Raw genomic sequence first — 16,889 nt, 5'->3', positions numbered from 1 at the left:
ACGAAATTAAAAGACGCCTGCTTCTTGGGAGAAAAGCAATGACAAACCTAGACAGCATCTTAAAAAGGAGAGACATCACCTTGCCGACAAAGGTCCGTATAGTTAAAGCTATGGTTTTCCCAGTAGTGATGTATGGAAGTGAGAGCTGGACCATAAAGAAGGCTGATCGCCGAAGAATTGATGCTTTTGAATTATGGTGCTGGAGGAGACTCTTGAGAGTCCCATGGACTGCAAGAAGATCAAACCTATCCATTCTTAAGGAAATCAGCCCTGAGTGCTCCCTGGAAGGACAGATCGTGAAGCTGAGGCTCCAATACTTTGGCCACCTCATGAGAAGAGAAGAATCCTTGGAAAAGACCCTGATGTTGGGAAAGATTGAGGGCACTAGGAGAAGGGGACGACAGAGGACGAGATGGTTGGACAGTGTTCTCGAAGCTACGAACATGAGTTTGACCAAACTGCGGGAGGCAGTGCAAGACAGGAGTGCCTGGCGTGCTATGGTCCATGGGGTCACGAAGAGTCGGACACGACTAAACGACTAAACAACAACAACAAGGGGCAAAGAGTACAGAGAGCCCCCTCCTATCCTGAGGAGCAACTCCTCCACCAGCAGTAGTGCCAGCGGGGAGGGGGAAGAGTCAAGTGAGGAAAGAGAAGAGAGGAGACAGGGCTCTGGCAGCATAGGAGAGCCCTTGCTCCACGTGGGAGAGGAAGAGAGAGGGCGGGAAAGGGGGAGAAGGAAAACAGGGAAAGGAGGCCCTTTTTCCCTCCGGCTCCGGAATTACGCGGAAGGCGATTCGGCGTGCCCAGACTCTTATGCTGGAAGAAGACGCGGAGCGCGCCATTCCAGGGTTCTGGTTCAGACTAAATGGATGTATCCTGTATAGCTCAATCACTGTAAATAGACTGCACTTAATAAAAGCATGAAAAGGCCAGAATGTGCAGTGTCATTACTCTAGAGTAGTCGCAATGCGCATCCTGTGACAGCAACCCTATATATTATTACTATGATTATAATTTTAGCACCAAGTTTCGTTTAGGTTGCTATGAAACTATGAAACAAGGGCGTACCCACCATGCGGCAAGTTAGGGCAGCTGCCCTACTCTAGAAGCAGGGCTGGTGGGCAGAGGCGGAGCACAGCCCGGCGGAGCGCGAGTTCGCCATTCCCGCCGCACCGCGCCGCACCCTCCCTCCAGCTCCCTGGCGCGCCCTCTGGCAAGGCCAAGCGCGGCGGGGAACCAGAGAGCGCGGCGCGGCGGGCGGGAACGCTGAACTCGCGCTCTGCTGGGCTGGGCTCCGCCTCCGCCTACCAGCCCTGCTGCTAGGGAGGGGCACAGCCCGGCGGAGCGCGAGTTCGCCGTTCCAGCCCACTTTGTGGCCCCTCCCCTTCCGTGCCTTGGCCCCTCCCCTTGCCCCCCCCTAGTTTTGATCCTGGGTACGCCCATGCTATGAAACATGTATCGGTGAACCTAACATATTTTTAGAAAATCACATCTCAGATTAAGATAGAAACACCATGGTTTGCTCCACCTCCCTGCCAAGTGTAACGCAGTGGCAAAGCAAACCAGATTTGCTTCTCATCTGCATAATATCTGGTATGAGCGACTCCTAATGACTTAGGCCTGGAACAGATCAGAAGTTCACCTCCTTGTTCATATGAACATGTACAAAAGCCAAGGTTGGGGAAAGGTCCAGGCAAGAGAGCTCACACCTCCCATGAGGAAGCAGATATCACTAGATCTGCAGGTGAGGAACCCTGCCAGTTTTATTTGGCTTGAGGACATGTGTGGATGCTTTCACACTCATACAGTATTCTCCCTCTCTCGCCCACGCTCACATAGGCACTCAACTCTCCAAACAGAGGCACATATTCATACCCTCAGTTCCCTAACTCTACCCAAAGTGCCAGCTTGGTTGGAAAGTTAAATAATGAAACAGACCAGATAGGAAAGTTCTCTAACACCTCCATGTATGCTGGCAAATTTAAGCTAAACATACACCAAAACCTTTCCGCTACTATACCCAACAGTGATGTGCAAAGAAAGTCAGCTGCAAACACGTTCAATGCCTGGCAAACCTCTAACAATTTGCGTCTTCAAAACAATGTTTTGGAAACCCAAAAATTAATTTAAAACTCGTATGGCAAAAAAGCGGAAGCATATCTATTAGGTATCCTAAACAGTGACATACCCCGAGATAAGGTAGACATATATCTATATGCAACAACAGCGGCAAGGAAGCTTATTGCAAAAACCCGGAAGGAACCAAGAACACCAACAAGAAGTGAATGGGTCGACAAACTTTGCGAATACCTAGAACTAGCAAAACTAACAGATTTGATACGCAATAAGCCTAGAGACAAGATCAGAAAACAGTGGGAGTGCCTCAATGATTATCTAAGGAAAATGGGAGTGGGGAACAGAACATGGTTGTGTTTAGAATAACTATACAGGATTGTTTATAAGAAATTTAGAGTGTTTACTTTTTTTTCTTACAGTACTTGTGATAAGATGATAATGATTTATGTTGGGTGGCTTAAATATGCAATTACGTTATTTATGTCACCTTTGTTATGCGATGCTACTTAAATTGCTAAGCTATCTTATGTTATTAAGTTATTTCAAACTTTCTAGTGTGTGTATATTTTCTAGTGTGTGTGTACCTTTTTAAAATTCTGTAATAAAGTCTATTTTTAAAATTAAAAAAAAAAAGATAATGATTTAGGTTATGGGATCGGGATCAAGTACGAAGGTCAATGAGACTATGAGCGGTAATTAGAGGACAGTATAAGAAATACCAAAGGGTAAATCCCTGTGTATAGCGCGGTGGAAGTGTCAGAGGATGAAATGTATTAAGTTGAAAGATGACTGTTGAATCAGTCCGAATCGCCTTTCTTTTTTTCTTTTTCTTTTTCTTTTTCCTCTTTGCTCTTTTTTTTTCTTTTTCTTACGACTTTATCTTTTCCTTTTCTTTTTTTCTTTCTTTCTCTGCCTCTCTTTTCTTTTTCTTTTTCTCCTTTTTTCTTTTCTTGTTCTTTAGTTCCTTTTTGTATTTTCTTTTCTTGTGATACCTTCTAAACTTCCTCTTTTAAAACTGAAAAGAACATTTCAGGTTAGGCCTTAGCTCCCGTCTATCCTGTCTATTGCTCTTTTCTCTTCCTATCGAACTTTCCTTATAAATGTCCTACTGGACTTTTAAATTTTGATAAGAAACTTGAATATAATAAATACTAGCAATATAGCATTATAGGTAGGAGTGTAATGTGTGTAGGTAAGGCATGTTAGTATAGGTAATCGACTTTTTGTTTATGTCTTGTATGATGAATGGCATGAATGTATGTGTATGTATTATTCTTTGTTTTATCTATGTGCAATAAATAAATAAATTTTAAAAAAAATGTTAGCTCTCTTGACTGCACCTACATTTTTAGAGATAGCATATAAAAAACGAAATGTTACTACTAGTTTTAAAACTTCTGCCAGCAGAAGGATTAAAGAGAAGGCAAACTTTTTTGTGGGGGAGGGGAGAGAATAGAAAAAAGGCAACAATTAATTACCAGGTTGATGTCACCAATTAAAAGTCCTATTCTCCTAATTCCAAGTTCGTATGCAGGGATTTTATGTTACTTAGTGACCAGGAAAATACATTCTGAACATACTTATACATACAGTGGAACCTCGGTTTATGAACACCTCGGTTTATGAATTTTCGGTTTATGAACGCTGCGGACCCATCTGGAACGGATTAATTCATTTTCCATTACTTTCAATGGGAAAGTTTGCTTCAGTTTATGAACGCTTCAGTTTATGAACAGACTTCCGGAACCAATTACACCCATGCTTCAGTTTATGAACGCTTCAGTTTAAGTACTCCACGGACCCGTCTGGAACGGATTAATCCACTTTCCATTACTTTCAATGGGAAAGTTTGCTTCAGTTTATGAACGCTTACTCCTCGGACCGTCTGGAACGGATTAATTCACTTTCCATTACTTTCAATGGGAAAGTTCGCTTCAGTTTATGAACGCTTCAGTTTATGAACAGACTTCCGGAACCAATTGTGTTCATAAACCGAGGTACCACTGTACTTTACTATTATTTCATACATGTTCAGGGGTTGATCCCTGGTTCATATTAATCCCAGGAGAGCAGGGGAAGGCGCAGCAATGATGGACCAGTAATGATGGACAACCTTCCATGCTATTAGCACTCGTAATTTCTCTGCAGCACATGGACACAGGGAAGAAGAGCACTGAGCAATCTGTGCCCATGTGAGGCCACAAAACTTCAGTGGCTCCCTTCGTGATCTGAAAATGCACCATTGAACTTGTCTGAAATCTTTTCAACACAATGAGATTCCTTGGCAGGCAAGGAATTAGACACCACTGTGTTAAACTAAGGGTCAAACTAAGCATGACATTTGTCATGACTATAGTTTGCCATTGAGGACAAATCGGGGCACCTCGCCACCCTCTTGATACCCCCATCATTCACCCACTTGTTGCCTCCCTTGCTTGCTGCCACCGCCCACCCACCCTCCTCCATTGTCCAGTGTCACAGACATACTTCCAGAAATCAGCTTCCGGAAGTGCCGTGATGGAAGGAGGAGGAAAAGCCCAGGGCCAAGGTAGGTATTGCTTCCCTTTTTTTCCTCCACTCTGGTGTGGGCCAACTGGCTCATGCCACAAGGTGGGACAAAAAAAGCCCATCTTTTGGCCCTGTGCTCTGGCCAAAATGGGACATCTGAGATTGGGATAAGAGGCGGGGGGGGGGGCTTTTGTCAATCTGGGATGTTCTGCATTAAATGGGACAGTTGGGCATTATGTAGTTCATAATACTTTAACTAATAGCAGATTGTGGGGGGGGGCACTTTGATGCCATCAGGACAGGATTGAGGACAGACATCCAGGGCCCCACTGAGCAGAAGGGCCCCCTAAACACAGCAGGGCTGGCTTACCCAAATTTCATTAAACTGACAGAAAAACCCACTCAAGTTTTACAAAAAATATTGTTAGTATAAAAGTGGTAGCTACCACCCTCTGGAATGCCCTCCTTCAGGTAATTCAAGAAGCAGAGACAGTACTGTAATAGCATTTAAACAGCTCTTTAAAACCTGTATGCTTATTCAAGCTTTCTGACTTCTGTGTACACACTCCTCGGTTTTATAGATGATGTTGTAACCCTCTCATACACGATTTCATTGTGCCTGATCCTTTCCAAGGCTCCGATTGTTTATCTGAGCGTATGGACAGTTTGGGAACACCTTATGCTTACTTTTCATTGGTCTTAAAAGTATGCTTCTACCTACCAAACTATATCAATTATGCATCATGACATATATCTGTGTGTGTGTGATTTGCTGCTTTGTTTCAGGCAAATTGTCTCACAAAAATACTCACTAACCTCATGGAAGAACCACCTTCGTAAAAGCATCATAAAGGTAAAGGGACGCCTTTCCATTAGGTCCAGTCACGGATGACTCTGGGGTTGCGGCGCTCATCTCGCTTTATTGGCCGAGGGAGCCAGCGTACAGCTTCCAGGTCATGTAGCCAGCATGACTAAGCTGCTTCTGGCAAACCTTCCCGCCAGAGTGGTACCTATTTATCTACTTGCACTTTATGCTTTCAAACTGCTAGGTTGGCAGGAGCAGGGACCGAGCAACGGGAGCTCACCCCATTGTGGGTATTTGAACCGCCAACCTTCTGATCAGCAAGCCCTAGGCTCTGTGGTTTAACCCACAGTGCCACCCACCTCCCATCATATGGATCATATGAAAAGCATCATATGGAAAGCTAATTTGGGGGGTGGAAGTTTTAAAAGAGAAATTAAAGTATACAGTACCTACAAAAGTAGATAGGGAACCATTGTATTTGCATTTTCTACATAACAAGTATTTTTTTTAAAATAACCATCTAGCAACAGGTCAGACAGTCACTGCATTCTAGAATACCAGGAAGGACATTAAATGCTGATCCACACACTCAGACTTGACACATACAAAGGAGGAAACATAAACACCAACCTAACGAAAGCAAATGATGCCTCACACAGATAGACAAAAATGCATGATAAACACATGTAAAACAGCTGTAGCAGCACTGGTGTATCCAGGAATGCAAAGCCAAGGAAAAATCATAGCTTTGAGCATATACATATGTCCACCAAGGTATATGAACATGCATAACGCTGCTGTGCTGGCTCAGCTGAGAGCAACTCCCAAGTATCCAGACATTAAAACACAAACAGGAAAGCCACACATGCATATAAATCATGGCATTAAAATGTATGCAAAAGGGAATCTGATCATTTCTCCATGGCCATTTGTATTCCTTGGGAACAGAAATGGTTCAATTTATACAGGCAAGTGCCGGTACTTTGGCATTGATCACTGGCTGCAAACAGACTCAAGAACCACCATCCTTGCAGAAAGTTAGTATTGAAAGACTGCAGGGCCTAAGAAGTGATGCTCGTCTGAGACAAACAGTACAGCTATGACTGGTTTGATTCATCAAGTGTTAGACACCAGGCATCTCACACAAAGGGTTTGCAGGTGCTACAGCTGATATGTATTGGAGTTTTCCCTCAGGTCCTCGTCAGTTGTTTTAGGTGGGAAGTTTAGGCGGGACCTTTGAGTTATGTTTTTGGAGCCAGCCTCTATAAAAGCAGGCCGGCTCAGCAGTTGAGTTCAGTTCTGTTTCAGCTTACAAATAAAGAGCTGCTTAGAGAAATCACTGTGTCGTCTGCTGTGTATATCCACGACTTACTACTGGCAATGAAGATGGGATAGAAGGACAGCAGAGCACAGCCAGAATCGGACATGCAATGAGCTGAAATCACTGAGCTGATCACTGAGCAGAATCACAGAACAGATCCCATTCAGAGCTGATCGTTCTGGCTAGAGCACTGTGCGCCATCCATTGCCATCCACGTCGGCATCAGAACCATGGTTTCATTCATGACTCTACCGCCGTTTGCACTAGCCTCTGAAACGTGGGGCGCATACCTTGCTCAGTTCGCTTGTTACCGTCAGGCAAATGAGCTGAGAGCGGTGTCCGCAGAACGTAAGCAGGGTATTTTCCTCTGTCTTTGCGGCTCCAAGGTATTCGAGACAGCCCAGGCCTTGGTTGCGCCTCTAGCCGTGGAGGCAACGCCGTGGGACACGCTCAAGGAGAAGCTCCGTAACCACTACACGCCCAAGCCATCCCAAATTGCTGCCCATCATGCATTCTACCACTGAGACCAGGCAGAGGGTGAGTCGTTCAACAACTACATCGCCGCACTTCGGAAGGCACTGTGAGTTCCAAGACTTAGAAGATGCCTTGATGGATTGAATCGTCTGCGGAGTCCAGGACAATCGTCTACAATGACGTCTCCTCGCCAAGCTAGACCTCACACTGCAGAAGGCCATCGAGGAGGCCGCGGCCGTGGAAGCGGCTGAACTCTCCACTCAGGAGATCCGCAAGGCCAGCAGCCCACACTCTGCGAAAAAGCCAATTCAGGTGCACCACGAGGAAGCCAGCAGCCACGAGACTTCCTCTTCGGACGAAGACAACGACGTGCACCAAACCAAGCAAGAGTGTGGGAAATTTATCCAAGCTGGGTGCAGTACAGGCCATGGTCATTGTGTCTAAGGCAGCTTCCCCATCCTGGTGCCCTCTACATGTTTTTGACCACAAATCCCATCAGCCCAGATTGTTGGCTTTGCTGGCTGAGGCTGATGGGACTGGGAGTTGTAGTCCAAAATATCTGGAGGGGGGTGGGGGAAGGCTGGTCTAAGAAATAGACTGATTTACTTAGAGGCAGCAGGCTTGTAAATAACCATGTTACTAGTTGCCTGCAGCTAGTAAGAATTAGCTCCAGGTGACTTGGCAGAGCAGCTTTTAAAGTTTAGAAGACATACCCCACTCCACAGGAAGTAAGTGAGATGCAACATTCTCACTTTTCCACATGATTACCAAAACAAGGGTAGATTTACATAAAATATATATATGCAGGATTCAGCAGAACAAGAGTATTACTGCATAATTTCTCAATTTGCACAATCTATCTGGGTGACATGGAATCATAGAATTGTAGAGTTGGAAGGGACCGTGTGGGTCACCTCATCCAACCCCCTGCAATGCAGGAATCTTCTGCCCAATGTGGGGCTCAAACCCATGACCCTGGGATTAAGAGTCTCATGCTCTACCGACTGAGCCACCCCAGCTGCTATATATACATAATTCAGCTTTTGTTGATGAAGGATTTGGGTTGCCATTGTGCAGAATTTTGATTTTACTTAATTCCCATTTATAATTTTCCCATGGTGTATTTCATAGCCTAGACAGAGAAAAGGGGCCACAATGAAGTAGAGGAAGCAGCAAAACAAGAATAAAATAGCAAAAGTGAACAAAAGGAAGAGGAACAAAATAAAAAAATCCTTCCAGTAGCACCTTAGAAACCAACTAAGTTTGTCATTGGTATGCATGCACACTTCTTGGCTGAACCTCCCCCCAATCCTCTCTTCAGGACACAAGGGTTCAAGCTCATAGCCCTGCAGGGGCCAAGGCAGCTAGGAGTCCACTGGGTTAGCAAGGAAGCAAGGGCACAAAGAGACCCCTTCGTCTGCCAGTTTTATCAACAGAAGCCAAGGCAAAGCAGCGAGGGGATGCAGAAATGGTCCACAGCCCTTCCCCCAACCCTCTTCACAAGAGCCTCTGAAAAATCAGAACTGACAACTTGGAAGCTGAACTCAACCCAATGAGCAAGAGGGAAGAGAGAAAGCTCAGTTGGGAAAATGGGGAAAGGAGAATGAGTTGGCTGGAGAAAGAGAGAGAGATAAATTAGGGGGATCTAGGTCCAACCCCCACTGTGTATGGACATGAGATCATGGTGTAGAGGTGGAGGTACTGGAGGCTTGGTACCAAAGACAAGATTGGAAGGCGCTTTGAGCCCCTCTTGGAGGCATCTGTACCAGTCGGCCCGGGTGGTGATGGAGGAGGGGAGGGGGAAAGGGTGTGTGTGATTGCACTGACAAGTGCAAAGGTCAGAAGTTCAAGGGCCTGCAGTCCGATTTATAGCCCACCGTATCCCACAGCATCAGCGCAGGTAAACAATATTTGCTCTCTCATTCATAAAATCGAGGCTTATTAAGAGAGGGCGAGGTTTCACGGATTGCCTTGCTTGAAATTTGTAGTCTTATTTTTAAAAAGAATAAAATAAAGTTGTAAGCCACCTTGAATATTGTGATTGCAATAGAAGGATGAGGAATAATTTATCTTAATGAATACACAATAAACAACCATTTTGTTTTAATGTTTGGTTTTATTAAGGAAGCCACCCAGAGTGTTTGGGGCAACCCACCCAGACAGACAGGGTATGGAAATGATAATAATAATGTCTGTCGGGCATAAACTCCACCAAAGTTCACCTGCCAGCTTCCACCTCAGCTGATATTTAGATCACAGCATTTAAAAACAGGCTGGCCCAGCCTTTTCTCTTCCTGAAGCTAAAGAGCAGTCTCCTCTCTCTCTCTCTCTCTCTCTCTCTCTCTCTCTCTCTCTCTCTCTCTCACACACACACACACACACAACCTGCTTGGTGTCTGTCCCACAGTGGAGGGAGATATGCCAAGGTGGTGCCCCCGCCTACACCTTTACTGTGGACTTGACCTAGGAGCATGCTATCTTCTCCATGATGACAGCCCCCTGAAGTGACCATCTTAGTAAAAACCTGTGAGTTTGTCAAATCAAAATAGTCAAAACCTGACATAATATCTGAGGCAGCAGCAGAACTATTTATTTGCCTGGCAGAAAGGAAGGTTTGCAGTTGTTGGTTCTTTCATTTATTGAGCATTGTGTTTTTGCTGCCTGGGAGGGGGATTTTTTTGCCTCAGGTGCCAAAATAACTTAACTGGACCTGGGTCCTATGCAGCTTGACTTGTGGGTTGTGGGGGCTAAGCCATTTCTTGCTCTGCCTCAGGCAGCAACCATCTTGGGCCAGCCCTACGCAGCTGTGGCACATTTTGCTTCATGGCAGGGCAGTTTCTGTTAGCAGGAGGGAGAGGGATTTGTTTTTCAATAATATTTAACCTCTCCTTCTCTCTTGCTCAAAGCACCTTACTATGAAGTTTGAAACATCCATGCTCACCTAAGATGCAGAATGGCAGAGTGGGGCAGGCACCAACTGTGGGAATGGTGTCCAGCTTTGTAAAGCATTAGGGGAATAGGAGTAGTGGTAACAAGAGGTACTCAAAGAGGTGAGGTACTCAAAGAAGAAATTAGACCTAGCAGCAGGTAGAGAGGCTGCTGCCATAAGACAAAGCAGTTCCTTCAGGCAGGGGTGAATCTGTTATGAAACTAATGAAGCTTAAGCTTCAGGGCCCCTAATCCCAGAAGGGCCCCAGAAGTGGCTTTAGTCCACCTTGCTTAAAATTTTGGGGTCTAGTAGATCTAATTTGAGGCACACTGATTTGAGTAAAATTGATCAATTTTTGTTGTTGTATATACAGTATTGTAACAATCCCAAAGTTTGAGAGTCAGTAGCACATATATTGTAAAAGTGTGGTTGTCTGTCTTGGAACAACCCCGTTGAAGAAGAGAACAGCAGTTACCCAGACCTTGTTGCTGGTTGCAAAGGGACCCTGATGACACTTCAAGCTTCAGGGCCCCAGAAACGTAGGTCCACCACCGCCTTCAGCCTTGTATATTTTTCAGTGGCAGAAAGGGAGACAGGGCCACATCTGCACCATGCATTTAAAGCCCTATTAAACCCACTTTGACCATCATGGCTCCTCTCCCCCTGCAAAATGTCCTGGGAACTGCAGTTTCTTAAGGGTGCTGCTGAGAGTTGTTAGGAGCTGCAGTTCCCAGAACTCCCTGGGAAGAAGGACTAGTTGTTAAGCCACTCTGGGAATATAGGGTGTGCAGCTGGGGTCCAACGAACTGGTTAGTTTACCGGTATGTGCAAGTATCCATTAAGACAAACTGTCGTTTCGCAGGGCACATGCAGGAGAACATCTCAACGAAATTGCTGGGACCACTTGGCCTTTCTGGCTCCAATACCCAAAACGCCTTGCACCAGCCCTGCTAGTGGGACAAGGGCCACTGCGGTGGTGCCAGGATTGCTGGTGCCTGTGCTTGTAGCATTTTGAGCCCCAGAAGGGCTTTGAGTTGGCAGTGAGGTTTGTTGTAAGATAGCAGTAAGGTCCAGAATGGTGCTGTGATCCTGAGGAGGTGGTGAGCAGCAGAGAGCGCTGGGGCAAGCAGAGACAGAATCGTTGCTGGCTGATCAACTCCCCCAGCCTAGAGGAAGTTGAACGACCGGAACCCAAGAAGGGATGTTGCGTTACAATCAACAGCTTTGCTGCGCAAGGGTGTCTTAACGGGGGAAGTGGAAATTAGTGTTTTACAGCCGAGGGAGGTTACAGGGAGGCAGTCAGAGGACGCCTGGGTCCTTTTCCTGTCAGTTCGGCACGCGGCCACGGTATACGTTTTTCTTTTTTTCTGTACCTTAAGAACCTCACCTCTTGCTTACAACCCCTCGACCACGTCTCTCCCGCTAAGAACCCGAGTTTGCAGTCACTCCTCGCCACCACCAGCAACAATATTCTCTCGTCTACAAAATCTGGGTCACATTTCTCTAGGTTTGGGTAGGAGGAGAGAGAGAGAGAGACAGAGAGCGTTCCTTTCGCAGCCATATAAATGGAGCTGCAGTGAAATCCAGCGCGGCTGGTATTTGACGCGGGAGCACCCCGAAAAGGGTGGCGTGTGGGCGGTAGGGCGGCCACTGACCGACTGGAGGTCGGTCAAGCAGCTGAGGACGGATGAAGCAACGGCGCCCTGGTCACCCGCGCCCCCAAGCAGAGGCACAGGGGAGCCAAGAGAGCGTGCTGCCGCCGCCGCCACTTGCACCCCTGCAGGCAGATGTCCGGGTGGCTGCTCCCGACGCCCGCCCCTCGGTGCTGCGTTAGCGCAGCGGCCACCCGACAGCTGCCCACCCCCGGCCAGCAAATGCTTACCCGCAAACGCCACCGACCTCCCCTAGCACACAATGCCCTCCCCCACCTATGGCCTGCCCTTGCGTCCACAGCCCCCCCCCCCAGCCCTCCCCGTGCAAGGATGCCCCTTGTCCTGCCCGCAGGCGTCGCTGGCTGCCCTCCTTCTCCCCGCGCAGCTTCGCCCGCGCCACCGGCTCCCGCACTGCAACCGCGCACCTCCCTGCGCGACTCGCTCGGCCACCGCCGCCTCCCTAGGACCCCCCCCCCGAGCCGCCTGCTTCCCCCCCCCAGAGCCGCCTGCTTCCCCCCCCCTCCGCCGCTAATCTTACCTTTCACCTGCGTCTCGTATTCGGCCAGGCTTCCCCGCTCGCGGCGCGCTTTCCCCGGCGCGCTCATGCCGGCGGTGTGGGCCGGGGCGCAGCAGGGCCAGCTTGTCCGCAAAGATGCGCACGGCAGATGCGGCGCGGTGTGCCGCGCTCCCGGGCGAGGCACCGCCCCCTTCCCTTCTTCTTCTGCTTCCCTTCCCCAGAGGCAGAAGCTGGGGCTGGAGCGGCGGCGTTAACCCGCTGCGCTCCGGTTCCCCTCCTCGCGGTGCCAGCCACAATCAACCGCCCGTGCCAGGCGCGCCCTCGCTCGCTCGCTCGCTCTCCCTCTCCTAGGGCTGGAGCCAAAGGCTTTGTGTCGCCCTGTCCAGCACTGTGGCAACGCAGGCAATGCCAGCAACAAGCCCCAGAGAGACAGGAGCGATGGTTGCACCACCAGATCACACCCTCCGCCGCCGCCTTCTGAGCATCAATTGCGCTGGAGTAACTGAAAAGCCGCCGCCACCGCCCAGTTTCCTGGCAATTACTAGCGAGGAGTTAAAACTCAGCTCACAAGGCTCTCTTCGACAACTGGGGCAACTGCACTCGTTAGTGGCGTCGGCGTCTGGCTGGCTGGCTACTGGGAGCAGGCCAGGTATTGGGCGAGATGGTTGACCTGTGATCCAGCCGGGCTCTAAACGAGCGCCCCCCCACACACACACCTCAGCAATGTGTGGGTTGCCCCAAATGTTCGGGCATAGGCAGACATGAGCTAGCTCAAGCTCAGTTAGCATGGGCTCATTTAAGCAGGCACCGGGACCCCAAAGTAAGCATGCGCGTGGTGTCAGGGAAAGATGCAGCCACCTTGTTACATGCAGCGATCCTGTGGGGATCCGTGAACAGCTGGATCTGTGAACGAACTCCAGGACGGCTGACTTTGAATCAGCAACACAGGAACCTGTCTGCTCCCAAGTCAGACCATTGTGTCTATTGAGTGCCACATGTTTATTTGTTCATTTATTAAATTTATATACTGCCCTTCATCCAAGGATCATGGGCAGTTTTCAGTATAAAAAGCAAAAACATACATAACATAATAAATAAAAGAATAACCACCCAAGTTAAAAGGCCATATAGATAGTTTAATCAGCCAAAGGCCTGGGGAAAGAGGAATATTTTTGTCTGGCATCTAAATATAGGTACTGAAGGTGCCAGGTGAGCCTCCCTTGGGAGAACATTCCACAAACACTGGATTAGATCAGTCTTCTCCAACCTGGCTCCCTCCAGATGTTGTTCAACTACAACTCCCATCATGCTTGGCCAATGGCTGATAGGAGTTGGGCATCCATCTGGAGGGCACTAGGTTGGGAAAGGAGGGGTGAGGCTTTTCGTTCCTTCCATTGGGTCCTAGCGTGTTATAGCTCTGTAGAGGCAGATTACACCTCCACAGAGCTGTGAATTTACATCCAGAACTAGGATGCTCTTGTTTATATGGTCCTTTATCCTGGGATGAATTCTTTGCTTTGGGCCTCTTGCACAGCATTTCACTTATCCATCAAATGCTTGGTTATTTGCCGGTGGTGTTGCATCCATCACCTGTAAACACAGGACATCGCTAACAGCAATATAGCTAAGTGCTTGGCTCTACCCTTCAATATTTCTATCTAGTATTTCAGCAACATGCAAATGTACAAATACTAATCAGCTATGATATTTAATTGCTTGAACCGTTATGATTGAACATAAAATTGTCACCCTGAGGATTGGTTATAGCAGAAAGGCAGAATGCCATAAATAAACCAATACGTTATGTAAATCTTTAAACTGTAGAATGCACAACTTTGCACTGCTCTTTGGAAAAGACAAACGGAAGACAATTCAACTAAAAGATTAATGCCCCTGATTTTGTGCCCTCTATGACCCATAGCTGTGTGACCCAATAGAACTGTAGCTCTCCGTTGTTAACACCCACAAGCGGCAACTGGAGCTTCCACACTCTTGCAGTCCACTGCAAGTGGGACTTCCCAGCACAGGAAGCTGATTTGCTTACAATTCCACACCCTGCGCTGTCTCAGCAGAGTTCAGATGTCCTCTTGCAGTGCACACCCACCCCAGAGCAGCTGAACAGGCACTCTCAGAGTTGAGATTATCTACCCGCTGCCTGCAAAACCGCACATCTCAAATTATATAGATGAGGCTTTATTTATATATAGGCACATACACAAAGAAGATCTATTCAGAGTGTTTTCACAGTCCTCTCACAGGCAAAAGGGATTGGGAGGGATGCAGCAGGGTGGCAGGGCAGCGGCTGGGAGGGGGGGGTGCACTGGCAAGAGGTGCAACAGCAAAATGCCTGCAGCTCAGGAGCCAGGAGGCCTCGGCAGGGCTGCTAGGCAGACCATAGCTGGCACTTGAGAAAAATGAGGAACTCTGTGAGAGGGGAAGGGACAGGGTGGTGGTGACAACCTCACTTCTTGGCCCCCAAACCACAGGCCTTCCTCTCCCTGGTCATCCAGCCCGTCCTCTCTTGCCCATCACACACACTTATAGCACCCGTGCTAGCACTTTGTATAATCCAGTCAATGGGGGCACATGGAGAGCCACTGGGGAGACTATGTAAACACAGGGTTCACACTTAAGAGGCTTTTCATAACAAAGTGGTGTTTGAAGCTCTCAGCAGCAGCAAATCAAAAGGTAGTTAGGAGCTGGGGAAGCTTGGTGAAGTGGGGCTAGGGAGCAGGGCTCTCTGCCGCATCACCAGGGTCCTGCCTGACAACCTCCTTGCAGAGCTTTCACCAAGCAAAGATGTGCTTATTATGCCAAATTTTTGAAGCTGCATTCACATTAAGGCCCAGTCCAACCCCTCCCTTACATGTATGATTAGGCAGAAAGAGCCCTACATGTATAGGGCAGCCGGGGTTCAGCAGAAGGGGAAATGGTGGAGGGGAAATAAGTCTTCCTCTTTCTATTCAAGCTGCTGTTTCTACCGTGAGGCAGTAGGCTTCTTTTAAAAGTTTTATACATTTAAAAATCTATTTCTGAGCACTGATCTGAGCTCTAAAAAAGCAATACTACGGACATCTCCCTCCTTTCACAGGGCTTACGTTACCAGGTACTGCTCATATACATGAAATCATGCATAGTGGAGAGGGAACAGCGTCTAAAAGGCCCGTAAATATCCTCTAAGCCACACACTGCTTCTTGGGATTCTCAGCACCAGAGGAAAATGATGATGCCTTGCATTTAGGTGCCATCTCAAAAAAAAACCACCTCCAAAAATTCATGGGATTGCCGTTGCAAAGGCTCCTGGGATAGCTAGCTGTATTCCCTCTCTTTTCAGGCCATTTTTGCCCTTTTTATGTCTTTTTGCAGATCAAATCAATTCATTTAATTATTTCCTAGTGCCGCACATATACCGTTTCCCTGAAAATAAGACATACCCATAAAATAAGCCATAGCAGGATTTCTAAGCATTTGCGCAATATAAGCCATACCCCGAAAATAAGACATAGTGATGGGCGCAGTTCTGGAGGGTGCCAAGGAAGAGGCGAGACTGGAAGCATAATAAAATAATAACAATAATAATAATAATAATAATAATAATAATAATAATTATTATATACCCCGCCCATCTGGCCGGGTTCCCCCAGCCACTCTGGTCGGCTTCCAACAAAATATTAAAATACAAAAATTCATCAAACATTAAAAGCTTCCCTAAACAGGGCTGCCTTGAGATGCCTTCTAAAGGTCTGGTAATTGTTGTTCTCTTTGACCTCTGGTAGGAGGGCATTCCACAGGGTGGGTGCCACTACCGAGAAGGCCCTCTGCCTGGTTCCCTGTAACTTGGCTTCTCGTAGCGAGGGAACCGCCAGAAGGCCCTCGGCGCTGGGGGTGGAGACGCTCCTTCAGGTATACTGGACCGAGGCCGTTTAGGACTTTAAAGGTCAACACCAACACTTTGAATCCCCTGAAAATAAGCCATAGTGTGTCTTCTTGAGGAAAAATAAATATAAGACAGTCTTCTTTTCGGGGAAACACAGTATGTGGTCACACGCAAGTGGGGAGACGTGTGATCAATTACTGTAATAGCAATCACAGTTACTAAGCGGTTGCAGCTTTTGGCTGCTTCTGAAAGGGAGTGCCATCATCACACAGCAACTCCACTTATCTGGTTTGGTTGCAGTACACCTGGAAAGCTGTGATAGGGAGTCATGAGTCACCAGGCACGCTGAAACATATGCTGGTGAGCCACAGCCAGGGCTGCCCCCCCATGAGGCAAGGTGAGGCAACTGCCTCAGATGACAGGATCCACAGGGCTGCAGATCCTGCTGTAGATCTTTAGTCCTCTCTTGTTCCTGATGTAGATCTTTGCTTCCCCGCTTCCCTGGTGGGAGGTGGGGGCACCCATTTCATGGTTCGCCTCAAGGGCCAAAATGTTTGGGGCCAGCCCTGGCCAAAGCCACCATTGGCAGCATGTCCATTGCATGTTTGGGGAAATAGCAAACACCAGTGCAACACTTGTGCGGCCAGGTGAAAGATTATTGCCACATGAAGTGGCTGACTAGGCAGACCCTTTCAACAGTATTTGCACTTAAGGGTGCTTAGTGACC

The 16,889-nt window shown here is 47.7% G+C and overlaps 1 protein-coding gene across 3 annotated transcripts in view; it reads right to left on the bottom strand.

Annotated features, from left to right (window-relative positions):
• Window positions 1-12,768, bottom strand: part of ARHGAP4 (Rho GTPase activating protein 4) — a 66,389-nt gene extending 53,621 nt beyond the window's left edge. For 2 of the 3 annotated variants that reach the window (XM_088658626.1, XM_088658625.1), the window contains exon 1: window positions 12,307-12,764. In XM_088658626.1, coding sequence (XP_088514752.1) covers window positions 12,307-12,373 — 67 coding nt within the window. In that variant the 5' untranslated portion in view covers window positions 12,374-12,764. Of the gene's footprint in view, window positions 1-12,306 lie in introns of all 3 variants that reach the window. The other variant, XM_035140828.3, reaches the window with a different exon arrangement.
• Window positions 12,769-16,889: the final 4,121 nt, after the last annotated feature.

This window comes from Zootoca vivipara, chromosome 15 (genome assembly GCF_965207765.1).
Source record: "Zootoca vivipara chromosome 15, rZooViv2.hap1.1, whole genome shotgun sequence".
Classification (NCBI taxonomy): domain Eukaryota; kingdom Metazoa; phylum Chordata; class Lepidosauria; order Squamata; family Lacertidae; genus Zootoca; species Zootoca vivipara.
This window is presented reverse-complemented; position numbering and strand designations above follow the sequence as displayed.